Consider the following 27837-nt stretch of genomic DNA (forward strand, 5'->3'; position numbering starts at 1 on the left):
CGGGGAGGAGCCAGGCCTGCTTCTACCCTGAGTATACAAAGCCCCTTTCACAGGGGCCGAGTTTAGATTCACTCAGCACACAGATTACCCCAGAGACAGCCTTGCCTGCATTACAGCACTGGGGGGTGGCTTGTGGTTAGAGCACAGGGCTGGCAGCCTGGACTCCTGGGTTCTCTTCCTGGCCTTGGGAGGGGATTGGGGAGGCAGAAGTAGTTAGAGCAGGGAGGGGCTGGGGATCAAGGCTCCTGGCTGCTCCTCCTGCCACAGACTCACAGCGGAACCGTGAGTGAGTCACTTTCCCCTCTTCAAGTCTCAGCTCCCACTCCCGTGAAATGGGGACAGCACCACAGAACCCAGCTCAGAAAGGACAGGGAAGGCCTGACCCGGTGATGTTTATTGATCTGAAGAAGAGAAGAGCAAGGGGGTTTCGATAGCAGCCTTCAACTACCTGAAAGGAGGGTTCCAAAGAGGATGGAGCTCGGCTGTTCTCAGTGGTGGCAGAAGACAGAACAAGGAGCAATGGTCTCAAGCTGCAGTGAGGGAGGTCTAGGTTGGATATCAAGAAACACTATTTCGCTAGGAGGGTGGTGAAGCACTGGAATGGGTTCCCTAGGGAGGTGGTGGAATCTCCTTCCCTAGAGGTTTTTAAGGCCTGGCTTGACAAAAGCCCTGGCTGGGATGATTTAGTTGGGGGTTGGTCCTGCTTTGAGCAGGGGATTGGAGTAGACACCTCCTGAGGTCCCTTCCAACCCTGATAGTCTATGATTCAATGATGTCCGCGAAGCACTTGCAGACCCTCCAATGGAAGGTGCTGGATAAGCATGCGTGAGATGGAGCTGGGAAGGAAGGGGAGAGGGCGTAGAGACAGGACTTCTGGGTTCTATTCCCAGCTTGGGAGGGAGCGCGGTCAAATGGTCAGAGCAGCGGACAGGGAGTCAGGACTCCTACGTTCTGCTCCTGGCAGGATGCCCTAAAACACAGGCTGGATCTTACGCACCCACTGACAGGTAAAAAGCTTTGCGGCACTGTCCCTGCCCAGCCAACCCTGCAGGGAACGCTCAGCAGAGGCACGTTTTCCCTCCTGTTGGCTTTTAATTATAGTAATAATAAAAGTCGCTTGCATGAAAACAGGAGCTTTGTTGCTTAGGAGCTCATCTGCTCCCGCTGCTTATTCCCCACTTTAAACCATAATCCTCGGCTGGGGACACCACAATTAGCCGCTGCGGAGATGGTCGCGGTGTCACCGTGGATTAGGGCTTCAGCTGAGGGACTCTGCAGGAGGAGCCGCTGAACTACCAAGCAACCACCGAAGGAGACCTTGGGGACAACCTCCCCTTGTCCCCTGGTTATCAGCCACACTGTGGTCGCGCCTAGGAGCCCCTGGTCTGGGTCAGGCCCCGGCTGGGCTAGGCGCCGGACCAACCCTGTCCCCTGGGGCGGGAAGAGATGGGGGGCACAGGAGGGTGAGGGGTAGAGAGAAGGGTAAGACAGCAGGGGAGGCAAGGGGCAGAGGAGGAAATAGTCCAGAGGACAATATATTTTTTGGAGATCCCACCCCTAGCCGCACAGGAGTGGGGCTGCGCTGTTCCAGTCTCTGCATTCTGGGGATGATCAGGGACACGGGCCCTGCACATGGCCTGCAGGAAAAGCAGGTTTGGCAAGAGATGAAATGGGGGGGGGGAGGGAAAGGAAGATGAATCTCTGATTTATGAGGCTAAAGCCTCCTGCCCATCCCCCACCCGGCCCCCTCCAGCTTCCCAGAGAGCCGCCCGCATTCCCTGCAACACCTGGGGCCATTCCATCTGCAGCCAAGCATGAGCTGCCTGCAGCAGCAGCGAGGGCCGCACTCCTTCCTCCCCCTCGCACCCAGCAGCCTTCACGGGGTGAACTCCAGCTCCACCAGGTTACTCTCCCCTCAGTGCTCCTGACTCACTAATGATGTGCAGGTAGCTCTGCCTCAGCCCCACGGCTCAGCCAGGGGGAAATCACCCTGATAGGAGAGCGGGCAACTCGATACTCCAGCAGGGCCTGGCTGGGAGCGACCCACGGCCCATCCCCACCATTTCTCCAGGACACTCGGAGGAGGACAGACCCCCTTCTATCCAAACGCCCACCATTTGGATAGCTCAAGATCCATCCGCCCTCCATTCACCACAGCAGCTCCGAGGACAAGCTAAAAGACGTCACAGCCCCATGCCTCCCAGATGGGGGTCAGGGCTCTGCCGGAGAAGGGCAGGCAGTCACGGCCAGGGCTGCAGGATAAGACGGCACAGAGCATAGCAACGCTTCTCTGCCCATGCCCCGGGCAGAGCTAGCGCGTACACAGATGTCACTGGGACTGCACAAAGACACGGGGATCCGAACTAGCAGCCCACATTGCAGGATCACGGCCACTAACTACATCATTAACGGTGTATTCCATAATCGCCTTGGCCAGGCACGATCGAGGACCTCCCAGCCCGCACCATGAGGCACCAGTTCTGATCCCAGCCCGTCACCATGGACATGTTATTTCCCCTCTCCGCCTGCCTCCCCAGCCAGAACGTGGGGACGCCAGCCCCTGCCTTACGGGGGTTCGTCCCTACTGCCCCTGAGCCGAAGGGAGTCTGGCCATTGGCTTGAGCGGGACAGGATGGAGGCTGGTGTCTGGGGCACATGGAAACACAGAGTATCGTCTGCCTGGGCATGTCACCGAACACACTCGGGGCGAGGTTGGGGATCGAACCCCGGTGTCCTGACTTCCCCCTAGAGCAAACATCTACAGCACCAAGGCTGAGAGCTTGCTGCAGGCCCAGGGACTCGTGTCCAGTGGCTGGCGAGGGCCCAGAACCACCCGCCTGCCCAGGATCCACTCTGGCCTCGGACTGGAACCGCCTGAAGGCGAGAAATTCCCCTCGGCCAGGAAGCGATGGGGCCAGTCGGTGCCAGCCAAGGCAGAATCCCACCCCTCTCCCCAGGACCACACGGGGGAGGCCCGGATGCAAGCAGTGACTCAGAGGCAGAGTAGCAGGTGGCAGAGAAGAGGCCCAGCTGATTGCTGCTGGCGGCAGCCTGCCTGCTGGGCTGGGCTGGGCTGGGCTGAGCTGCCTCCTTGCTGGGGAGAAAGAGGAAGGAGTTGGGAGTGGGAGGAGGGCAAGAGTCCCCGGCAGGGGAGAGGGGGAGGGAGGGAAATTAGGGTGGAACGAGGCAACACTTGGCCTTAGCTCATCACCCTCCTTGGCCCTTCTTCCAGTGTGTGGGGTGCAGGGCTGGCCTCCCTGGGGCAGGGGTGTGTGAGAGACACCCCTGTAGAGAGGGGCAGGGGATCAAGGCCAGAGGAGACAACGGGCAGGGACACCTGCTTCCCCAGGGCTAGGTAGGCCCCAGCCGTGCTGTGACGGCAGGTGCCAACCTGGCAGCCATTCCTCGCTCAGTCTCAGCGGATAGACCCTGCTCTGGCACACAGACACTGGGGTCCCTCTCCCGGCCCCCGGCTCTCTCTCTCTCTCTCTCACACACACACATACAATGCAGAAGGTGCCCTGTGGTTTCCGCCGCCCAGAGATGGGCCCCAGAGCCCAGCTGCGAACTTGACCTCCCCCACCTGCCCCGGCCGGAAGACAACCCTGCTGCCGAGGCTGGATTGAATGGGAGGATGTGGCCATCCGGGGACAGGGATAAAGCCCGAGCGCTGCATACGTAACCGAAAGCACATTAACAGAGCCGTTCTTCCAGCTCCCCACCCCTGGCACAGGTAAAACGTCCCTTCCTCAGCTCCCTGCCCCTCCACACCCCTTTCCCCCCAGGCCAGGAACTGGCTGATAGAATAACCTCCAAATCCAGACTGAGCAGGATGGGGCCAGGGCAGAATCTCTGCTTTATGATGACTCCTCTCCCCCTTCCCAGCTGCCTGCTCTTGCCAGCTAAGTGCCCCCCAACCCTCACCCCAACTTCTCACAGATGAGCCCCATGGGTGCCAGCCATGCCTGCCCTGGGCAGCCAACCCACCTGCCCCTGAAGAGCGCCACGAGATGGCTGGAACGTCCCTCATGCCACTTGGAAGATGAGGGGGGGTCCCGGCTGCCCCCTATGAGGCGCACAGACTGCCCTGTGCTAAAGCAAGCAAGCCAGGAGGTCACCAGCCACCAACCAGTGGGCTCTTACTCAGATTGCAAGCCCAGTGCAGCTGGCAGCGTGGGCAGCGAGAGGCCCGGGACTGGCTAACATTGAAGTGCATGGGCAGAGCAGCCCAGAGAATGCTTGCACCCCTCCTTCCCCCAGTCCCCCTCTTGAGTCCTTTACTTCCGGGAGCACCAAATTCTCGCCCCCACCACACGAGCTCAGCCGACCCTGTAGCCCTTCGGTCTCCTCCATCTGCTACCTTGGCTGCCAACGTGCCAGTTTCACCTGGGCCAGACCTCAGGGAGGCCCCTAGAAGCCGGCCCTGTGGCCACGCATGTGCGACGTGAGACCTGGATGATGGGCTCAAGGGGGGTGAGCACACCACTGCCAGAGTGCGGCGGGGACAGGAAAACCCGGGGCCCGCTTCATATGGCCGACTGGGCTGAGAGGACGAAAGCACCGGGGAGACCCATCTGCTCCAGGGGCTCTATTTAGACCAGGTTGTCCTAACATGGGCCTCATCCACAGAGACCACGCAAGAGGCAGCTGAAGTTACCAGCGGGGGCGGGAAGAGTGAAATATCCTTTGGCTCAGGCCAGAGCTTCAACACAGGATGGCACCTGATGGGAGGGAGACAGCTGGAGGGGGAGTTGCAGAAAGGAAGCGTGCGGGCGGGGGAAGGGATATTAGAAACTATCTCCCGAACCCGAACCCGCCTCGCCTCTCAGCCCCACTGGGCCATAGGCAGGCAGTTGGCCTCACGGGGACCAGAGCGCTATGGCCAGGTTTTACATACAGGGCACAGGTGGAGCTGGGTGTGGGGAGCTGAGTGGGGCAGGAAGTGAGCCGCATTCACGTGCCCACCCTCACCTCACCACATGTCCCCCTCGCCAGCAAGTGCCATGATAGCTTCAGCTGCTTGCCCCGAACACTAATGAAATCATTATCTCTCCCCTCCCCCCGACCTCAGAAGGGGTTACTCATTCCCTTTCCACAGATGGGGAAACCAAGGCATGGTGCTTACAGCCAAATTTTTTCAGAATAAGCCCCTAATTTTGGGAGCCCACGTTTTCAGACCTTCAACCAGAGATGCCCAGGGCCTGGTCTGCAGAAGCACTGAGCACCTGCAGCTCCCATTGGCTTCAGCTGGCGCTGTGGGTGCTGAGTACACTGTGGGTGTGTCTACACGGTAATCAACACCTGCAGCTGGCCCGTGCCAGCTGACTTGGGCTCCCGGGACTCCGGCTACAGGACTGTTTAACTGCAGTGTAGAGGTTTGCGCCCAGGCTGAAGCCCAGCTCTGCCACAGGCTTCCAGAGGATTGTGGGCACGTCACTCGGTTCCTCTGTACCTCAGTTTCCCATCTGGAAAAATGGGTCTAAGAGCACTTGGGGAAACTGAGGCACTGAGAAGGGACGTCACTTGCCCAAGGACACATGAGGAGTCAGTGGCAGAGCTGGCATTAGCACTCAGATCCTTTCCCCGTGCCAGGCTGCACACACCTCCCCAGCTGTGGCATGCCAGACCCAGCCAGTAGCTGCAGGGGGAGACGTCGACAGTTTGGCCCAGGGGAGGGAGGGAAAAGCAGAGGCGGATTTATTTTGCAGTGATGCAGGCAAAAGGAAAGAGGCTCCAGAGCCTAATCAGGTGCGAGTGCAGCATGTATGTGAGAGAGGAAATCAGCGGGCTGCTGGCAGGGAGTCTCCACTCAATCTTCCTGCAGGTTTCAGGCTGTTAGACAACTGGGCCAGAAGGCCTGCAAGTGCAATCAGCATTTAAGCACTAGGACCATAGCAAACTCCCAGGACGACAGCAATCGCAGCAGCCGGCGGAAGAGGGTGGGCACTGCCACAGAGTCAGCTGAGGGGCAGCCAGGCCAAGGGAGCTGGTGCCCGGAAAGGAACAGCAGTGCACAAGGGGGCGAGGAGGTGGGGCGGGGGACGACATGAAGGCTGTGCGACCACGCACGTGCAATACCAAAGCACTGTGGCCCAGGGGCAGCCGTGCAACACATGGATCCCCCGCGGAAGCATTTTTGCACAAAGGCAGCTGTACAATCACAAGCAAAGCTCTGTTGCCCAAATACTCAGCGGGTAGCAGGTAGCAAAGAAAAGAACCTGAAAGCCTCCACACTGAAAAGAAGAAATAAATGTCAGGCCCAAACCAAACAAATAAATACCAGGGGGACCTTTGAGACCCAGGTTAAGGGAGGAGAAGCTGGTCCCCAGCCACCACTGGCCTTTCATTAACCCCTTCCTGTCAAACCCAGCTACAGCTGTGCCACTCCCACCTCCCACCGAAAGGCAGTTCTGCAATTTCAGACACAGCCCTGCAAGTCCTGCTTTCAAATCAAGCCTCTTCCCTCACTTAGACTCAGGAGTGAGCAGTGCAGTGCTGAGCTGCTCGTTAACAGCCGCTCATTAACAGCCCTCTGGGATGAGCAAGGTACCTAGGGCACCTGCACCTCCGACTCTAATGAGCTCCATTACTGTCCTGAAGCCCCAAGACACAAATGAGGGGGCACAGGGCCTTCTCCGTGACTGATGCCGGACTGCCACGAGCCAATCATCGCCAATTTCACTGGGCAGCGCAGCAGCCAGCAAGGCCAGGGGAGAGAAACAGCCAGAGGAAGAAGCAAATCCTGGTGCTCGGCACCACCTCTGACTGCGGGGGGCGCTGGCTCTACGGGGGTCACCGTACCCCACAAAGCAAGAGAGAAGCCACCAGGAAAGGGAGGGACCAGGGCAGTTGACTCATCGTGGCAACTGCAGGGAGGTGGGGAGGCGAGGCGGCGGCTGCCGAGAAACGCCCTAGCCTCACCACAAATGCACGCACACGCCCCCGGAACACTCCCTGCACCTCGGCCCTGTGCCACAAGCCTGGCCGCCACCCACAGCCGCCAGTGGCCCCTGCCCGCCGCCAGAGTCAGGCTCAGAGTCAGTGGGGCATAGGAATGAAGTGCTGCTTAGCTTCCCTCACCGGGGGGGGGGCACAGTAGGGGATATGGGGCAGACACCTCAGAGGAGCAGGGAGCAAGAGCCCTGAGATGAGATGCGGGGGTTGTGTGTAGGGGGGTGACATCAGCAGCTGTGCACATGGGCTCAGGCCATCCTTCCAGTCCTGTCTCCCCCAAGGCAGCTCCTGCAAGCTCAGCATGCCCACCTCCTCTTGCCTTTCCCAGTCCCACCCCACCCTACTATGCCCGAGGGGGCAGGGCAGGGGCTGCGGCCACCCACCCATCATGAGAAAATACAGGTGTGCTTGAGGCCACAGGTAATGTCTTCATTTGCTGGAGCCCAGGCTGTAGGGGAGCTCCCAGGCTGAAGGACCGGGGTGGTGGTGGGGAACCTGGCCCCAGATCACTATGACTCATCCCCTACCCATAGGGGAGGAAAGGTAAGACTCCTGCAGCAGAAATGCACCTGCACCCGGGGCAGTGCCGCACTGATAGCTGAGGGGCCAGGAATCAAGAGTCAGACTCTGATCTCAGTCATGCTACTGCTGTCAATTGCGTCACTGACTTCAGACGCTGACTCCAGCCCCTAGCACTTGGGGCCAGACCCATGCCACATGGAGACCAGATTCTGCCCAGACTTACACCCTATGCCACACAGGCCAGGCCCCCGGCAGGCATCCAGGAAGCCGCGTTCTAATCTTGCTGTGCCACTGACTCCCCGTGCAACCTTGGCCAAGTCAGTTAAATGCCCTGTGCCTCAGTTTCCCCATCTGTAAAGTGGAGACACTTGGCTACATGCCCAGCAGGCTGGGAGGCTCAGTTCTTTGAAGCACTTTGACAAGAGTGTTAATAACCAGGCAGGACTCAGCCACTTCGCATCAGCTTGAGGGGCTTTCCTTCCAGCCTGCCAACCTGCAGCCCACTCCCTTCAAAGCATCACACATCTGCATGTCACCCACGAAACCGCCGTCCCCCCATCAAACAAGACCAACAGCCCCCGCAGGCAGCCCGGATCTGGGGGAAAAAAAACAAAAAAATCCCCGCCCTCTGCAGTGCAACTTCCTGGCTCCCTGCATGATCCCCACCCCCAGGACAAGAGCCTGGCTCTTTCTGCTCCTTCCCAAGGTAAGCGCCAGAAGCCCTGGCTGTGCAGGGCTCTCCAGGAATTCCCAGCGCCACAGCCGCTCCTGATGGAGCTGGTCTGGGACACAGGCCCTCTTGCCTCTTGCTGAGGCACAATCTCCCGCTCACAGGCTCAACTCCTCTCCACATAGGTAGCCCCATGGTTTGCTATTAGCAGGGAGGGAACCTTCCCCATGCCCTGTCTGTGGAACCACTTGTCTATTGGGCTCGGACCTTTGCAAACAGGCCAGCTAGAGTAACACAGAAGAAAGAGATTTTTGTGCCACAAAGGTTTTTGAAGTGTTCTCCCCCTCCTTTTATAGAAGAAACTGAGTCACAAAGAGGGGAAGTGGCATGCCCAGGGTCACCCGGCCAGGCAGCAGCAGAACCTGAATAGAGCCCAGGAGTCCTGGCTCCTAGGCCCTTGCTGTAAATTCTCCTCCCGGAGCTGGGAACAGCAGCCAGGAGCCACAGCTCCTATTCCCGTACTTCGACCACACCCCCGCCCAGCGTTTGGAAAAGATCCCAGGAATCCTGACTCCCAGCGACGCCTGCTCTAACCATTGGCCCATATTCCCACGCAGAGCCTGGGAGAGAACCCAGGAGTCCTGACTCCCAGCCCCTTGCTCTGGCCAATAGACCACACTGCTCCCTATGCATCTTTCCAACCGCAGCCGGAAATTAAATTAAAGAGGAAAAAAATACTTCCACAAGACTGTTTTCTAGTCCGTCGCTGGCTCCTGGCTTTCCTGCTGGCTGCACCAGAAGCTGCTGGTGACAGGAGGAGGGGAGATGGGAGTAGGGAAGACCATGGACATTGGACAGGCTTCGGACCCCCCCTGCCCTAATCCCTGCAGGGCCCAAGCACCAAGCCGCCCCCTCAGTGAGCTCCACAAAGCCTGCGTGCCACCCACCGCCCCCTCCGCCTCCTCCCCCAGCGGCTCCCTCTGCCACCCCCTGCCAAGCATCCCAACCTCCAACCCCGACCCAAGCGGGGCTCTCGGCTGCCTCGTCAATGTTTACTCAGGTTAGTTTAGCAACGGCAGGTTGCTATGGCAACCGTTCAAGCCAGGCTCCGCCATCGGGCGACTAAGCCACGAGGCGCGGGCGCAAGGGACCCCGTGGTGTGTGGGTGTCACCTTGGAGACTCCGCGGGGTGCCCCCAGAACAGGCTGATCGGCGGTCTCTTTGTGGCTCGCTCACGCACACGCACACCTTTACACTCGGAAAATGCACACCTCCTTCCCCTGGACCAGGGAGTGGGGTCTAGTGGCGAGAGCACGGAGCTTGGTGTCCGGACTCCTGGGTTCTAGTCCCAGCTCCGGGAGAGGACTGGGGACATCTGCGTTCTAGTCCTGACTCTGAGCTGTATTCAGGCTGTCAGGACCCACGACTGGGGGTCAGTGCGCCTGGCTCCTACCCCCATCTCTGCCATTCAGCGTCTTTGGCCAAGTCCCCATCCCTCGGTTTCAGTGGACACAAGAGATCTCCCTCCGCCCCAGCACGGCCGTGAGGCTAGCTAAGGCCTGCGCAGCGCCCAGCGGGCCTCAGCTGAAAGCCAGTGCGGACGCCACCTCCAAAACACAGGAAAGCAGCTCCCCCGAGGCCTAGCTCCCTTCCACAGCTCCCCGGGCAGCTGGCGCAGACCTACCCAGCAGGGCCCCTGCGGCCGTTCCCGGGCTGCTGAGCAGAGGGCAGGTGAATGCGCCAGCCAGACGAAGCCCAGCTATCTTCAGCGACCACAAGGTTGAAGTTGCACAAGCCTCTCTCTCTCTCGCTCTGTGCTGAAGGCTCCTTCGACCCGACTGTCTGCATCGCTCTCTGCCAACACGCCTCTGTGCTGCATTATTTATAAAACCCAGGAGCAGAGGGCCAGGCAACAGCTGCAGAGCACTCGACAGCGCCACGACCCTGCTGGGCACGGCCCCAAATCCGGGGGGCTGCACACGGGGGAGGGGGTTGGGGAATTTTCCCATTGGCCTGCAGAAGTCTTGCCCCTGCTCCCACCCTCCCGTGGAAGGGCGAGCCTGGGCGGCTGGGCGTTCCTCATGCTCTGCCCCGCTCAGGAGGGGCTCCACCTTCGGGGGCGGGGAAGGAATATCAGGCACCTCTCCCCCTCCCGCAGCCCCTTTGCAGACCAGTGCTTCTGCCAGCCATAAGATCCGGGGCCGGCTGCTCCATGAGATCAGCCTTCATCGGGGGCTCTCCCGGGTCACATGACACAGGTCACAGAGGTCCAGCATGTGTAAGCGGCCCAGGATCCCCCGTCTCCCCCACATGCCTTCCCTTTAAAGCCCATGCACCCCCGGAACAGATGGCCCGAAGCCATCCAGGGAAGGGCTGCAAGGTTTCCCATTGGGGGACACATGGGGGAGACATCAGGGAGCACTTTCTCTGGTGGACACACACACACACACTCGGTCACACCGTGCAAAGCCAGGCAACCTCTGTCAGGGCCATGAGAGCAGAATCCGGCTCCCTGCCCTCCTCCCAAGCCCACGCCTGCTGTTTGCTGGAGCAGTGGGGGTCCACTTGCTATCTCCGACAAGTCTTCCTTAAGCTCTGGCAGAATTCAACCGCCTCCTCTCCCTACCAGCCCCCACCTTCAAGACTGAGGAAGGCCAGGTTAGAGCTTGAATTTTTTATTATTAATTTCCACATTGAGAGCTGCCTTTTACTTCGGCACGCTCTCCCATCCCACCCCACTCCCCTCTTGTTCTCCTGAAGATCTGCACTGGCTGAAGCTGAGCCGGGCTGCTGCTCGGATTAATTCTGCATGACTGCCCGTCTCCACAGGGGTGTTTAAGACCCTTAGGCCTGCAGCAGGCTTTCAAATTCCTCCAGCCCAACTTAATTCTCTCTTCCTGCAGTGCTGGCACATCTGCTGCAGTTGAACAGAGAGAGACTGGAGCACCCAGGAACACAGACAAGACTGGGGGTGGGCCTGAACTCACTGGCAGACCCCACTCCCAGGAACAGCAAAAAGGGTCAGAGCAGCCCCTCACCCACCTGCCTCCCCTCCCTAGGACAGGAGGAACCAGCTGGCTGCAGAGCCTGTGACATTCTCCCTATGATTCCCACGCCCCCATCGCCAACCCACCTCATGGCTCCCCTGGCCTTTCCCAGAGAGGAAGGCTGGATCTGGTGGAGTCAGGCACAGGGCGAAGAGTTTGGTCATCTGCGTCCAATGCCCTTCTCTGCTCCAGGTTCTCTATGGGAGCCAGGGCAAGTCACTTCTCCGCACTCTGCCTCGGTTCCCCATCTGTAAGGGGGGGGATAATACGCACTGTACGGTGGGGCTGGGAGAGTTCATCCCTTGGTGATCTATAGCAACTCCAGGGCACCGCACCTGTGTGAGAGAGCTGCCGGTTTCTTGGGAGAGGGAGAGGGAGTGTGTGTGTGTCCCTCCATCCCCCCAGAGGGAGAAACATGGCCTTGCGCACACACAGAAGACAGAATCATTGCCCACAAGTGCTCAAAAATCTCAAGTCAGGACCCCCACAAGCATGAGATTGGCTTAAAAATAATGAGATTTTAAAAATACACATTTTAGGCATTTTATTTGCTTTCTGGTATTTAACCCTTTTGGGATTGTGTTTTCCAGCTTCTCTGCAACCATACGTGGGGAGGGAGAAACACACTCCCCCCCCCAAAATGGAAGCCAAGAGTCTCCTGTAATCACATGATTCCGGCAGCTGGGGCTTTAAGAAAAATAGAAAAGGTCATGAGAGCTGGGTGTTACTGAGGAACAGAGAACATCTCTGAGCACACAAGCTGCACAAATGCATGGACACATGCGGCACAACTTAGGCGAAATATACCCCGACCTCCCGTGTGGCATTGGATTTTCAGGCATATCGGCTGACCTGGCTGGTCAAACCGATGGAGTGAAATGGGGCATTACCCTTGCAGAAATGGTCTCATTGCATTTGATTCAGGCTCTCCTGCTCTGCGAGACGGAGGACAGCTAGGAGTTTTGCTCAGGTCCCTTGTCAAAGAATGCACCCAAGATTTTCGAAAACGACTAGTGATTCTGGTGCCATCTTACAGAGGCCTGATCTTCAGAAAGCACCAAGCAACCCCGCCTCTGAGAATCAGGCACCTTTAAGGTGCCCAAATTGGGCCCCCAAAATCACTAGCCACTTTAGAAAATCTTGCCCTACCGTTTTGAATAGTCTTTCCCCTTCACGTGTATAACATACAACAAAGCCAGCTGCAATGACAACACTGGAAACTACCAGCCAGGTTCTGCTCTCGGTGTAAATCCAGAGTAACTGCTCTGAAGACAATCGATTTACACTGGTGTGAACGAGTGGAGAATTTGGTCCTCCCAGAACAGGCTGGCAATGACTCTGCAGCCGGGTGAACCTCGTGGTCTCTGCCCCACCAGCTCAGTCTAACGCATATACCCTACCCCCCAGGGCGCAGAGTGGGTCTCTTGGCACTCCCTATTCTCACTGTCCCATGACCCCACATGTGATTCCAGCAGCTCCCCCTCCGAATCTTGTAGCAAGGCGCCGAAGAGCCATACAGCTGCTCTTACAAGGAGGTGGCGCTGACAAAGCCCTCCTGCCAACCCTTTCAATAGCCACCCATCAGACGTGGGCATTCACATTAGCTTTCCTTGTAAAATTACAAAATCCTGGGGCCAACGGTGCCAAGCGCTGGCTGCTCGCAGCTGTGGAAGCTGAGGGCACTGGGCAATCTTGCACGATCAGGCTGCGAGAAACCTTGACGGACCCGAAATACGCGAAACCAGGCAACGGTGTATGATCCACTGCCCTGGGAACAGCTGACACACTCTCTGAGACATCACCTCTCCCACTGCTCTTTGTGGGCTTTAACCCTCTTATCCCTCTCACCAAGCCTCGCTTCTCTTCCTGGGGTGATCAGTTATTTTTTATTGAACCTTTCATCTATCTCAGACTGGAAGCTCCTGGACTGAGAGGCTCATCTCTGCCATTTGCCTGTGAGGCACCATTGTCCACATAAGCTACATTAGCATGGGGCTACTAGCAGGCTGGATGGGCTAGTGGTTAGCGCACTAACCTACAACTCAGGAGACCTAGATTCAGGTCCCTGCTCCACCATCGACTTCCCCTGTGACCTTGGGCAAGTCACTCAGTCTCACCCCCTAAGCTCTATGGGGCAGCACCATCATTTACCAGCTATTTGTACAGCGCCTAGCGCCCCAGGTCCCAAACTGCCTGGCCTTGAGGCACAACTGCAGCGTAAACATCTAATAAGCAGCATCCTGACCAGATAGCTGCCTTGAACGAGTCAGTGGTGGCACGGCTTAGAGCTGATTAGAACCAGGGTTTGTCTGAAACGGCATGCAGCTGTGTGCCTCTCTCTTTCTCTCGCACACTCCCCCCACCCCGCTGGCATTCCCACAATGCACTGGAGCAAACGAAGGCAGAAAACGGTTCCTTGCACTTTGAAGGCTCAGAATCCTAGGAGCTGAGAAATTTAGCTGTGGGGCAAAGCTAACCTGCGGGGGAGGGGAACAAGATGCCCCCTTGCTGCCCCCTCCTGAGAGCCGGAGCCTGCTCTCCAGCAAAGCCACCCTTCCCCTTGCAAGAAAAAATACCCTCAGCGTGGGGCACCAGAGGCCCTGCCCCCCGCCACTTGCCCCACTTTAGGAGACGAAAGGAAGGAGTGAAAGTCAGCCCATCCCAGCTGCTTGCAGAGCTGCGGCTACATGCATTTAAATCACTTATATCTTTACTTTCTCCTGCGCTGGCTGCGAGATGGGCTTTTTTTGCATTCGTAATTAGGGGGTGGAACAGATGGCGAAGGGTTCGTTTAAAGTAATGCATCCATTAAAATAACCTTCGCTGTCGGGGACTGCGCTCTGACAGGGACTTGCTTTACCGGAGGTGGATGGGGAGGGGAAGCCTCATTTTGCTGCATGTACCTAGAAAGTGAGCAGGCTCTCATGTGCCCACCTGAATACCACTGTCGTGGCACAGTCTGGTGGCCTGTACACACAACTAGGAGCCAGGTAATCCTGGCTTCTAATCTGGGCTCTGACAAAGCCCTATTCTAGCATGGCTTTGGTCAAGTCACATCCCCTCTCCAGGCCTCAGTTTCCCCTTCTCTAGAATGGGGATAATGGTACTGACCCACCTCGCAATGTGGCAGTTGTGGGTTTGTGCAAAGTGCAGGGAGCTCTCCAGACGACCGGGGCTAGATAAGTGAAGGGGACCTGCTGGGGACCCCAGAATTCAACAGTATCCATGAGCGTGGCTTCTCCCCCCACCACCCTCGATCCACCAGGGTGACTGATTTCTACGTTTTCTCCAAGAGATCCCTGTAATTCTGGGAGCACCACTAGGGTGCCTGGCATTTTGCTGAGGTGCAGGGATAGCAGCGATCAGGTTCTGCTCTCGGCCACACTGGAAGGAATTTGGCTTTGCTGATCCGCCCTCCCACCGGGGGCAGATAGAACAGAACTGGCCCAGCATTTCTGCCCGTAAGGTGCTTACACTCCAGCTGTTGCATCTCAACTTCCTCTCTGAGAGGTCCCCAGGGAAGAATCGCAGCTGGGCAGTCACTGTAGCCCTATGACAGCACAGGGAACCCCCCAGAGCAGAGGCAAGAACACCCCTCAGCACCGCATGCCCCCCCGGGAAGGCCTGGAAGACAGGGGTGTGGAAAGGAGAGTGCTGGTAAACCCCCGCAGGGTCCAACAACAACTACCCAGACCAGCATGAGCTACAGACCCCTGCAGACCTATCCTCTCTTCCCCAGTGCCCCCACCCCAGGGCTCTGCCTCTCTCAGTGCAAAGCCGAGGTGGGACCGAGGAACAATCATTAGCCATTCCAGGCCAGCGGCAGCAGAAGCCGCCTCTCCTGTTTCAGCCCTGGCTCCCCGGAGAACTAGGGGAGGCTTTGTTCAGGAATCAGACAGCGGGCCAGAGAGAGAGAGACGGCCCCTGCCAGCTCGTGTGTTTCACTCCCATGGAATGCTGGGGAGGGGAGGGGAGTCAGGAGCCCCTGCAGGGTTCGGGGCTGGGCTGGAGGGTGCTTCTCAGCCTGGGGGAGGGGGAAGCCATGGTGCGGGGGACGGCTCTGAAAGCAGATGTTTGCCTGTGTCTGGTGGGGAGCTGCAGGCCTGTGCTGGGGGGGGCGGGATATGTGTGTGTATCAGAACATTTCAGGGGTGCAGATATATGTGATGGGGGGATAGTACCTCTTGGCTTGGGTGAGCGTAAGTGTGGGCTGGGGGCACGCTGGTGTCAGCGTTGGGATACTAGCGTGCACTGAGATACTAGCTTGTAGGCAGGTAATGCGGCTCCTAGTGCATGAGTCTGTGTGCCAGGGGCTGCAGAGAGAGCGCTTTGTATCGAAGAGATGCCCGCTGATCCCTCTCTAGTAAAGAGGCCTGCCGCTTGCCGGAGAGGGTGAGGGTTGGTGTTTTTCATCATGCCATGCCTGGCAGAGAGCAAAGGCCTCCACAGCCCCTTTCCTGAACATGGGGATGGCCAGCAGGGTAGAGAGGGCAGAGAATTTCACACAATGCACAGTCAACCTGTGGAACTCCTTGCCAGAGGATGTTGTGAAGGCCAAGATTATAATAGGGTTCAAAAAATAACTAGATAAATTCATGGAGGGTAGGTCCGTCCATGGCTATTAGCCAAGATGGGCAGGGATGGTGCCCCTAGTTTCTGTTTGCCAGAAGCTGGGAATGGGCGACAGGGAATGGATCAGTTGATAATTTCCTGTTCTGTTCATTCCCTGTTAAGCACCCGGCATTGGCCACTGTAAGAAGACAGGATACTGGGCTAGATGGACTGTTAGTCTGACCCAGTCTGGCCGCTCTTATGTCTGTCCCTCCTGCCCCATCGCCCTGGGAGGAGAAGGGGTCATGGTGGGGGGGGATCCCCACAGGTAAAATTCCAGCTGCCCATCCATGTTCAAATATTTAGTGTGTGCTTGCTAGGTGCTTCCGCTGCCTTCAGGGCATCCCTGCGTTTGAAGCATCTCAGAGGAGCAGAGGTGGGAAGGGAGAGAGAGAAAACGGGGAGGGGGAGGAAAGGAGGGAGAATGCCAGGCCTGAGAACAAGCTTTATGGATTGTTTTCATCTCCTTACAAACCGCTGACGCGGACATTGCCTGGGATGAGGAGCTCCCTGGATGGTGGATGGGAGGAAGGCACCTCCATCCGGGCTCCTTTTGCTTGTGGGGTTGGGGCGGGGCAGGAAAGCAGGAGGCTGCAGCCCGAGGATTACAGCTCCTGGGGCTTTGGCTCAGGAATTCACCTTTGATCAGCCAGGTGACAGCTCCGCACTAGCCAGGCCTTCGCCAGGCAAGGAAAGAACCAGGCACCGCGCCCCAATCCGCTTCCATTCCCACCGCACCCCGAGCCCAGGGGCGAGATGGCAGCTTGGCTCGCGGAGCCGGACCCTGCACACACGCCCGCCTGGCAGCCAAACAGCAGACACCCCCGCCCCCAATCTCCTCCCTTGCCCTGCCCCCTTCTTCGCAAGCCAGGCTCTCCACACCCACTCCCCAGCACCTCAGAGCCGCCCAGCCGCTCCTAGGGGCCAGCAGACAGCTGGGACGCATCAACAGCCAACATGAGCAGCTGGACTGGGCCTCAGCCTTCACTAGCACATCGAGGGGGGGCAGCCACCCCCAGCCCGTCACACAGAGCTCGGCCCCTCTGTTTCGCCCCTCCCACACAGCACCCACTAGACCCACACCAGCTCCAGCGGTAGCCCCCACTCTGCACCCAGCAGTGGGCCCTGGGGACCTGCAGACACCTGCTCGCAGCGTGAGGTCCTGGCACTGTGTCTGACCATGGACACTCAGCATCTCCCTTTGGTCATGGGTCAGCCCAGGCCTCTTCTCCCCGGCCCTTCCCAAGGGGGTGCTTCTTTGTTTCCAATCCTGCCTCTCTCTTCCCCACCAGCTCCCCTGGGCATGGCAGGCCCACCCTATCCTCACTGCTTCCCTTGTTTGCACACCCAGGGGCTCCCACCCAGAGTGGTCCTGCCCCATCTTGAACGGGGTTGTCCCCTGCCCTCCCTCTTGGCCCAGAGTTCTCATCACGCTCACCCCCAGCCCTCCTGAAATGCAGCTTTTCAGGGATGGCTGTGCTGGGGAGCGGGGGAGAGATGCCACAACATCCCATTAACACCCAGGTGGACCAGATGTGCATGCTGAGGACACCCGGGAGAACACGCCATGTGAGTGGCGGCTGTTGGGGAAGCCGGCACGGGAGGGAGTGGCAGAGAAACCCCCAGCTAAGACCTGGTTATGGAGCGACATGGACCAAGACACTGATCCAGGATCCTCTGGGGAAAGCCCGTGCTGGGCCAGAGCAGGCCAGAGTCATGTTACAGTATGCGCCCAATGCCCTTCCACTAGCTGCAGAACCAGGAGCTTCCCTTGCCATGGAGAAATCCCTGGGGTCTCCCCTCCCACCCCAGCACACACGACACGTATGGACCCCTTGCAATCAGAGATGGAAAAGACCGATGGGTAGCAACCCCTATTGGTGGAAGGAAAGGGGGGCCCAGAGGTTAGGGCATGAACCTGGAACTTGGGAACCCTGCATTAATTCCCTGCTCTACCACAGACCCCTCCCCCAACCCTCCCAGTCACTTTATCACTCCGTGCCTCAGGTCCCCTCTCTGCACAAGGGGGTAACAGCACTGCCCGGCCTCCCGGGGCACGTGAGGACAAAATACACTGAAGACTGGAGGCACTTAGGACTTAAGAGGCGCCATAGAAGTACCTAAAAACAGAGCCCAGCTCCCCGTCCCCGTCCCTAGCAGGCTCAGAGCCCGCGATACGCTGACTGGTTTAGCACATGCCCTGAGATGTTAGGCCATGCTCCCAGAACTCCCACTGCCAGGAAGCTTCCTCCCCTGACAGCAATCAAAGTTTTCCCTCCGCCTCTTTTCCTCTCCTCTCCCAGGTCCATGCAAACTAATCTCCCTGCAGCCTGGCATATGCCCCCAGCCCCATTCACTCCAGCCCATAGCCAGCCTATCCTTATTCAACCTCATGTCAGCTGGCCTCTCCAGCCCTGAATCGGTTTTGCTGCTCTTCCCTCGACCCTCTGCAAATGAGCTCAGTTCTCCCTTTGTTACAAGATGCCCAGAGCCGAGCACGGCATACCCGGGGCATGGCTGTCAGGACAATCCAACCACCTATAGATTTACTACCACTTATAAAAAGCACCCAACATGCCAGGAGCTGCAGGAAGCGTTACAAAGGCACCAGTGGGCTGGTGGATTGGTAGGCAAGAGAAGGGCTCCCCAAGGGAAACCCCTCCAAATCACAGCACAAGTAAAACCCTTCCCCAGATCCCAGCCAGTCTCCCCTGCTGGTCCTTCCAACAGGCTCTGATGGTCAATACAGCCCAGATCCCCATCACAAAAAGCAGGGGATGGGTGGTATTGGGAGGAAGGAGGACACTAGCTTCCCCTGCTCCAGGTCTCAGAGCACACAGGCCCAAGGCTGCCCTGGCTTTCTTTGTTATCATAGGGCACTGCAAGTATGCAAAGCCCTCCCTGTTCAACCTGCTGCCCACTGTCACATTTTGGTTCCTCCAGGCCATTACTCATTCCCACATTCTTCCCTTCTCATCCAAGATCTGGTCCAGCTAGTTTTCCCAGGGCTTTCTACTAGCCACACTGAAAAACAAGGAACGAAATAAGAAGAAGATAACATTCCCTAAACGTTATGGCTTTTTCCCCCTCTTCAGTCTTGGTCAAAATTTCATTCTGGCAGCAAAGTCTCATCCAACTTGAATGTCCTCCACCAAACCCAAATCTTCGTTTGTTATTTTCTGGTCTCTCCAGAGCCCGTGGGGTTATTCTGTCCCCAGAGGATTCAGGGGGCCTGGGCCAAAGCAATTTCGGGGGCCCCTTTCATAAAAAAAAGTTGCAATACTACAGAATACTATATTCTCGTGGGGGCCCCTGCAGGGCCTGGGGAAAATTGCCCCACTTGCCCCCTGCTCTGGGCAGCCCTGTCTGTCTGTCTTGGCGTTCCCAGCTCCTCCCAGTTTAGTATCTTCTGGACCATCAAGACTGGTTCTAAAAACAGCCCCTGGTAGGCCCCTAACACCGGGCCAGGCACTGACTTTTATCATCCCTGCCTGACCACAATCCTTCAGCCACTTTTCGGTCCCCACAGGTGCTCCTTCCAGGCCAAGAGGATTGAACTTTCCCCATAAGATTTTGTGAGATCCTATCAAAGACGCGACTAAAATCGAGGTGCCTTACAGGTCATCCACCGTGCTCCCCTAAGAGCATCCCTTGTATCATCCCACCCCAACCAAAGCCATCACATTTTATTCTGGGGAAATTCCTGGGGGCCAGCTGGGGTCAATCAGCAAAACTTCAGCCACTTCCAAAGAGCCACCTGGATTTACGGTACTGCAAGATTTGATCTTTATTGCACCAAGGTTCCATTAACCTCCAGATATTTAGACCCTGATCTTGCAGACTAACATCCAGGCTTAGCTTGGGTAGAACCATGGATGTTAAGCACCTGCACAAGCCTTTAGAGGGTTGGGACCTTTGACATTTTTCTCTTAAGTGCACCCCTTTATTTAATGTGGGAGGAGAGACGTTCCTGGCCAGTAAACGCCAGGATCACAGCGTCCTCCTTTCGGAAGACTGGTACCACGGTCAATTTTCCCAAGTCTCCCCATATCTTGCCGTATAAGGATGCGTCGGCATTCAACCACATCTCCACACATACCTATGTTGAGTGGCTTGCCTTCCCTGGTCGTGTCTGCCAGACGTCAATGTGTCTCACTCCACTTCTCCACCCCAGGGGTGTGCCTGGGGGAGTCTCTCGGTCCCTAAAAAGTGTCTTTTTTTCTGCCTTTGCACACACGTCCCCTCCCCATCCAGGTCTCGGCTCACCAACCCATCATCTCCTCTGAGCTGGGGATCCCCAACAGCCCCCCATCTCTAAGCACGTGCCTTTGATAGGGCATCCCCCCCCAATCCCCATTGTGGCCTCTTCAACACCCACCCCGACTTGCCATGTCTATGAAAATCTGAGTCTCCCAGGCCCATGACCTAATCTCCTGCTCCCTAACTAGCATGCCCTGCTACATCCCTTTTGCCCCCTCCCTGGAAGTGGGTTGGGATCTCCCACCTCACCCCCCCGGAGGGCCCAACGGCTGCTGCCGCTTCTTATTAGCATCTCGCACTTTGCACCCGGCCTATGCCTGGCCTGCGAGTCACATTCCACCACCTCACGCCACTGCTGCTGCCCACCTGGGCTGGCAGAGGGCGCAGAACAGCTCCGCCCTAACAGACTCCCTTGGCCTGGGTACCAAGCAGCCGGCTCCCCATCTCCAGAACCTGGCACGCAGAGCCAGGCTCGCCTTTGTCTCACAAACCTGGTCTGGTCTTATCCCTCTCCCATGGCAGAGATGCTGACCAGCCAAGCGGAGGCTACGGACGACGGGCTGCTATCAGCCACTTCCGTTAACCACTAGATCCCACTCCCAGAGCTGGGAACAGAACCACGGCCATCAGCGCTTTTAGGGGGAGGGCGTGGGGTCTCCCAGGCTGCTATTGCCCCACCCTTCCCTTGGATTGAGGCAACTCTTCCCTCTAGCAGATCGCTCCCAGACGGAGGGGGACACACAAACTTCACATATGCTGCATCTCTCTCCCCGCTCAGCTTTGCATGCATCCTGCAAGCTCTAACAGATGCTCCCCTGGGGCAGCCCTCCTGCCCAGGCAAGTAACTAGCCCCAAAGGGCAACCCATTGTTTGGAAACCTGCTCCACCCAACATCCCCCTCCCCCAGCACCCTGCTTCCCCTGGGCCAGGGGGCTCCGTTAGTTAATTAGATCCCCTGAGTGGTCTCTCCATTCCCCAGGAACCTCCCCGCCCCAAGGGCGTTGGGGGCTAGCAGCCTTCCCCACGCCAAGAAAACATCAGCCTGTCTTGAGGCTGGGCAAGGTGCAGTGCCGGGGAGCAGGGAGGAAGGAGAGGGACGCGACTCCCATTGACGCCCCTCCCCTGGCTGCGGCAGGACTCTCTGATGCTGATTTTTGCACCCAGGACGCACAGGGACACCCGGTTCCGTGACAGCCAATGGAACCGGTGACTGATGCCAGCCCCGCAGAGGAGATCGTTGTGCCAATCTTCCCCATACGCAGCCCCAGCAGCCAACCCACAGAGAGGAACAGGGACTCAGTCCCCCACGTATCTTTGCGCTCTGCTGAGACCGAGTCCAGTTCAGCAAGCTCCCAGCCCAAATAGAAGAGTATTGCCAAGCGGGAAGTGGGACGCTTTCCTCATATGTTCTCCCGCACACACCTCATCACCTTGCGAGCACATGCTACCCTCTCGACAGCAAGCAAGCCTGGGCCCGGAAAGCAGCCCATTAAACTCCAGGCTGTTTTTTTTACACTGCCAAACTATCCCAAGAGTGTGTCAGATCCCTGTCATCCCGGGCTCCAAAATATACCCCACTAAGAGTCGCAGTAGGCACCTCAGAGATCACATCTGAAGAAAAAGAAAATTACAGCCTTAAAGCTGTTTTGCTATGGAAACAAAACATTTTTACCCATGTGCCCAAGCAAAGGTGAAAGAGTGGATGATAAAATGCACCAGTGCGTGTGCACACAAGAGACGTGGCAACGCTGAGTGCAACGCACCAGTGTAAGCATGCAGGAGAGAGGCGGTGCACTAGTGCTCTGCACAGGACAGTGTGCAAAGAAGCAAAGGTGTCCTGCTGGTCTGTGCAATGCACCAGTATGTGTGAGGAGGCATTATGACTGGCCCTGCAATGCACAGGGGGACACACTGGTTATTTCATAGTGAGTAATACACCCACGTGCACAAAGCCTAGGAGCCATTGAGCACAGTGCATTTGCACATACGTTCTCTGGCTGGTGTGTCATAGCGGTCAGGGCATTGCCTCAGGAGTGCACAAATGCCCCAGTGAGCAATGCAGTCACACAATTATGGAAGAGAGCCAAAGTGCCTTGGGGAACTGTGCAAAGCACCAGAACAGGTGTGCAACAGAGAGGTGGAGTCACAGCAGGCACTGCAACGCACTCTTGTGCAACAGACAATGCCTCACAGCAGAGCTGAGGGACAGCGAATTGCACCAGCAAATTGCACCAGTGTGGGAAGGGATGTGAACCAGCAGGCCACAGGGCAACACACTTTCCACACTCCCCAGCATGGAAGATAACATGCAAGCTCCGAAGCAAAGTTTTACCTGTCTGCCCCAAACAGACCAAAAGTCAGGGCTTTCTAGCGCCCGTCATGCATCACCTGACATGGAGGTGGTGGGGAAAGCTGAACATTTATTCTTATACCCTACAGAGGCCCAGGTTATCAGCAGGGCTGGAAATGTAACAGCATCTCATTCTGGATTTTATTCCACATGGATATAAAACGTACAGCTCTACTGTACGTTTCACATGACCCTTCCAGGGATCTGGCCAAAAACATGGTCTACACACACACGCACACACACCCCGCACAATGGGTTTGCTAAACATCTCAGTTCGGAGTCGCTCCTCGCTCATACCAGGTGTAGAACCAGGAATAACTCCAAGTCAATGGTGACGTGCCAGAGTAGAAGACAATGACCCCCCATGGATCTAGCGGGTCGACAATGGATACATTGATCATATGCGCTCATACAGAGGGGCAGGATTTTCAGAAGCGACTTGGGATTTGGGGGGCCTGACCTGATCCACTTTAAAGGGGTCTGAGTTTCAGATGCAGGATGCTCAGCACTTACTAAAAACCCAGTCCCCTTTACGGCGTCTCAGGTTGGGCACCCAAAATCCCTAGTCACTTTAGTAAGGCTCAGCCCGACAGGACAGCACATACCTGACTGACCATTACGGTACCCCAAGAGCAGGGGAGAAGATCTCCAATGCAAAGGACCCATCGCACAGCCAGCAAGCCAGAGCCCCAGGCTGGTGTCCAGAGCCCCTTCTCCATGGGGTGCTGGGCTCCATTTCCAGGCAGAAATCTCCCCCCATCCCCCCACATTACAAGTCCAGAAGTAGGAGAGGGCCCTCCCCACCAAAGCCCTGTTTACCAAGAGCTGGTTTCCAGCGCTCGGGAGAATAGCAGGAGCATTTCAAGGCCCTGTTTCCACTTGGCTGACACACGCTATTTATAGAAGCCTACAATTCTCCCAGAGCTTTCCTCAGGATCTCAGCAGAAATAGACTGCCCCGGGTCCCTGCTGCCTCTCCTAAGGAGCCCAGGGCAGGCACTCTGGCCAGCCAGCCCCTTCAAGCCTCCTATAACCTTCCACCGCCTCTCCTTCACCAGCCTCCAGCTCCCAACGCTGCATCACGTCCATGCCAATACTTCCCCTTCAAACCCACATACAAGGCACCGGGGCCAATCCTGCTCTGACCAACACTGGTGCCAACCGGGAGCAGCTCCATGGAAAGCAACAGAGCCAGACTATTCTGCATGTGTGTTACAGGAAGCGAGTGGGGCACTTGCTCAGTGCAAAACCAGCACAAGCGAGGGCACAGTCGGGTCCAGTGGGCTAAAATCACCCTGCCACATAACGATCCAGCAGGCAGTGGACTGCAGTGGAGTTGCACCAGGGATGGTTTGGCCTATTCAGGTTGCATAGGTATAAAGAACAGCATTCCCCGCCCCCACTCCAGATCCCACCGACAAGAAGACAGTCATTGCCAGGGGACACCGAGTGAGTCATCACGCCCCGATTCAGCAAAGCTCTGAATTCAGTGAGTCTTCAGCTCCTGCTAAGTGCTTTGCTGAATGGGTGCCTAAGTCCTTAGGGTTCACTTCTGCTCTCTGTCACGTGGGTGTCAATCTGGAGTCACTCCACTGACCGCTGGGTTTATAGCTGTGAAACTGAGCTCAGAACAGGGCTTTTGATCTCCACTCCCAAAGCAACATGCCAAGTTCTCTATGCACTGGCCACCTGGTCTTGCATGGGGAGAAACCGGCCCCTGCCAAGTGAGCTTGCAGAGTATTCAGTCTCCTCAGCCTGGATACTAGGGTAGTCTGGTTTTCTGGATGTATAAGAATCTCAGTGTTTTCCAGCTAAGCACCCAGGGGGGTAGTTCTGGTCTCCCACTAGTGCCGGCCAGTGGAGCTACTCCAGCAACCCTGTGTCTGGGTCCGAGCTAAGAATTCCAGTGTGTTATTCGCAAGCAGGGGCTGCAGCGCCTTGGCACCAAGGGGATTTAAAAAAAAAAATCCAAAAGAAAAGACTCTTACAAAAATTTGGCCCTTAAGAACTAGATCTGTAGAATTTAAGGTAGCAGCAGGGTCTCCAATCCATCCAACTTTGTGCAGCACTCCCCCCTGGGCAGCCCAGCCAAGCACCTTCACCATGCTTGCAACTAAAGGCCTCTATGGATCACAAAGAAAACTCCCCCCACAAATCCCACCATCCAAAGGTCTATCCCTCTGCTGTCCAGCAGCCCCCACCCCTTTGGAGCTGGCGGGGGGAGGCACAGCAGGAAGGGCTGGGCTGATATAACAGAGATACAGGCACACACATGAGAAAAGAAATATCACCACAAATTTTGTTGACATCCTTCATTATAACTACCGCCTGCCTTCTAGTGGACACAAGCCAGCCTGACAGCTGTCACTCAGCAATCCCACATGCAGGGGGAGGCAGGCGGAGGAACCCTGTGAAATCACATCCCTCCAAAAGGAAATGCATAGATTCCAGGCTTATTTATTTATTTAAAGAAGTAGGCGACTTTGTTCCACAGGTAACGCTGGCTCTAGTAACACCCCCCCGCCAGCGCATGCACACAACTCTGCTTGCCAGACAATGTCTCCCCACCCCAGCCTTTACCTCCCCCCACCCACCATATCCCCCTCGCCAAACATTTCTGCGGCTTTTGCTCCTTGCCCTGCAATTAAAACTCCTGCAATTTGGGAACAACTCTCACAGAGGATGCAACTTCACCCTGCCAAACTGGGGAGTTGAGGGGGGGCGGGGATGAGCCAGAGCCAGGAGGCGTCTGTCCCCAACACCCCCACGCTTTTGCCTCGAACCAAACCCACATGCTGAAATAATAAAGACTGCTGGCTTGATCTTCCATTCCAACCCCCCCCCTCGCCACCCACCCTTCCCTTTCAAAGCAACTCCCCACCCACCCACCCCCGCCACTTAGTAAACATATCCTCTTACTCTGGGGCTTCTCAAATGCACAGCCCCTGCCTGCATCGCCCCCATCTGCATGTGCAAGGCAGGATCAGTGTTTACACCTAAAGCGATTTTTGATAGGGATTGAGTTTTTTTTTTTGTGTGTGGTTGTTTTTGGTAAAGGGTGGCGGTGGAGGGGGGGGCACACACCCAGAAAGCCAGCCAGCGAGAGATGGAGAGGTGGCTGCTTCGCAGCATATTGCGAGGCAGTCGCTGGAGTGGTGTGGGCTTCGGGGAGGGCGGACAGGAAATCAGAGAAATACAACCCACTTGGCCTCAACTGCTGCCAAGCCGCTACACTGGGAGACAAAGGCTGTTTCATCTGGACTGCACGGTGCCCTTTAACCCCCTCCCCACAGAGTTTGCTACCCAAGCACTCTGCAGCAAGTTCCTAGATTAGCTCATTGGGGGGGGAGAGGAAGGGGGGGTTGCTTGGCAAACCCAGCAGCCCTGAGGAGCCGGGCGAGCGGAGCAGCGTGGGGATCCCAGGGGCCGGGGGGGGGGGGGGGAGGCAGGGAAAGGTTGGTACTCACCAGCCGGCTGCTGGGCACCCAGCCCTTCCGAAGCCGCCCGCCGGGGGAGGTTTTTCTCTTCCACTGGGGCTGAGTCTTTGCTGCCAGAGAGATTCATGGAGCCCTCAGCACCACTGGCCACCTTCAATGACAGCATGTTCATCGCCTCCGCTCACATTCTCCTCAAGCAACTCTGCTGGACATGATCCCCCCCCCTGCCTAGCCGCCCCCCCTTCCGATCCGCCCCCCCCCTTGCTTTCCGCCTGCCTGGGAACCACACAAAAGAAAAGCCAGGAGCAGAGGGAGGCGTGTGCGCGGGGAGAGGGGGCTGCAAGCCGGGGAGAAATCGCTCTCCACCCTCCGCCGGGGCTGGGTGGGAAAAGGAAATGAAGACAGAGACCAGAGCTCTGGCTTCTGCAGCTGGGCTGCTTGTCCCCCCCCCCTTCCTCCTCCTCCTCCCCCCGCCTTCCTCTCTCGCCTTCTGCTGCGCTCTGCCTGCCGGGCTCCGCCGAGCCTGCCGGGCTGGGGACGGGCTCGCTCCCTCCTGCCTCTCCCTAGCTCTGGGGGCTGCTGCTGCTGCGGCTGCCGCCTGCCTCCGAGCTCTGCTCACCTTCGCTGTCAGCAGCCGGAGCAGCCGCCGGAACCCCAGGGAGCGCTCCGGCGGGGCATGCCGGGGATTGTAGTCTCCGCGAAGCCGGAGCCGGGGGGGAGGCAGAGCCTGGGATCCCGGGGCGCCCGGCCTGTCTGCGGGGGAAGGGGAGCTGGGTGCGTGGGCTCGGAGCAGGTGGAGCCCACGCGCGGAACCGGGCGGTGTTTGAATCCACGCCACGCCCAGCCGCCCAACTTCTGCAAAGTTTGGGGCTGAACTTTGCACCCACCGCCAGGCTGCGGGGCCCGCCGGACGCATCCCGCTGGGAACCGCAGGACGGGCTGGTTCGGGTTTGTTTGTTTGTTTGTTTGTTTGTTTTAGTTCCTGGGATGTGGCACCGCTGCCCTCTGCTGGGTGGAAGCGGAACTGCTCCGCAGTGTGTGTGTCATAAGCTCTCTACTGCTGGTGGGGATTCTCCTTCCGCTCCAGTGGGACTACTGGAGGGTTGGAGTTCTCTCCTCCCTGCTGGTGCTAGGATATTCTGGGGAGAGAGAAAGAGAACCGTACAATCCCAGGGAGCTAGGCGCTGATTATCTTGCTACCTAAACCACACAGGATGGGAAAAATCCACTTTCTTTCAGCATTGCCAAAACCCTGGTGGTTTTCTCTTAGGTAGTCAGTCCAATTTGAAGAGAAGGGCAGTTGAGAGGCAAGGATGGCAGATGTGGGTAGCCCAATGTGCAGCAAAGCACGGGGTGGACTAAGGTAAACCAGTCGACAGACTGGCACTGGGAGCGGGTGGCACCAGGGTCTGAGCCATGGACAAGGGCTCAGGACAGGTGCTGGCAAAGGACTGACAGAGACTGCTTTGCACTGCCTCGGGATTGCAGGATTCAGCGCTAGGGTCGGGGCAGTGATGGTGAAGGGTCTAGGGGTTCCCTGTTTCTGTGTGGCATAGCTGTGTATTTTCCAGCTGACATTCAAGAGGATCTGGAGACCCCATTCTCATTGGGAAGGAAGCATTCAAATCCCTTACAGTGGCTTTGGAAACATCAGCCTAAATATTCAAGCCACCTCCATGTGACTTATTCAGTGGGTGAATTTGTGCTTGGCGTCCACTGGTGCTGGGGTTGCCATGGTATGGGGTGTATTTATTAAAGCTCCAGCCCCTGGAGTCATGTGAGTACAAGAGACTCTCAGCTTTTATTAAAAACAAGTAAGTTTTTAACACTGGTTGTGGCCAAAAGATTGAAAATGTGACCCCGAGGCTCCCTAAAGCATCACAAACCAGAAGGCAAACGGAAAGAGCCCCAGCTGAATTCTCTTGAAAGAGTCTGCTGCTTTTTAAGCCAATCTCATGGTGCTTGGGGCCCTGACGTGATTTTTGAG

At 57.2% G+C, this 27837-nt stretch overlaps 1 protein-coding gene across 5 annotated transcripts in view; it reads right to left on the reverse strand.

Moving 5' to 3' along the window:
* The window catches only part of AHDC1 (AT-hook DNA binding motif containing 1), a 109278-nt gene extending 82520 nt beyond the window's left edge, over positions 1 to 26758 (reverse strand). The window contains exons 1-2 of one of the 5 annotated variants that reach the window (XM_030539397.1): positions 26470 to 26758; positions 25881 to 26001 (exon numbers count right to left, since the gene is read on the reverse strand). In XM_030539397.1, coding sequence (XP_030395257.1) covers positions 25881 to 25977 — 97 coding nt within the window. In that variant the 5' untranslated portion in view covers positions 25978 to 26001; positions 26470 to 26758. The other 4 variants (XM_030539396.1, XR_003997351.1, XM_030539394.1 and 1 more) reach the window with 4 other exon arrangements.
* Positions 26759 to 27837: the final 1079 nt, after the last annotated feature.

Source organism: Gopherus evgoodei, chromosome 20, assembly GCF_007399415.2.
Source record: "Gopherus evgoodei ecotype Sinaloan lineage chromosome 20, rGopEvg1_v1.p, whole genome shotgun sequence".
Lineage (NCBI taxonomy): Eukaryota > Metazoa > Chordata > Testudines > Testudinidae > Gopherus > Gopherus evgoodei.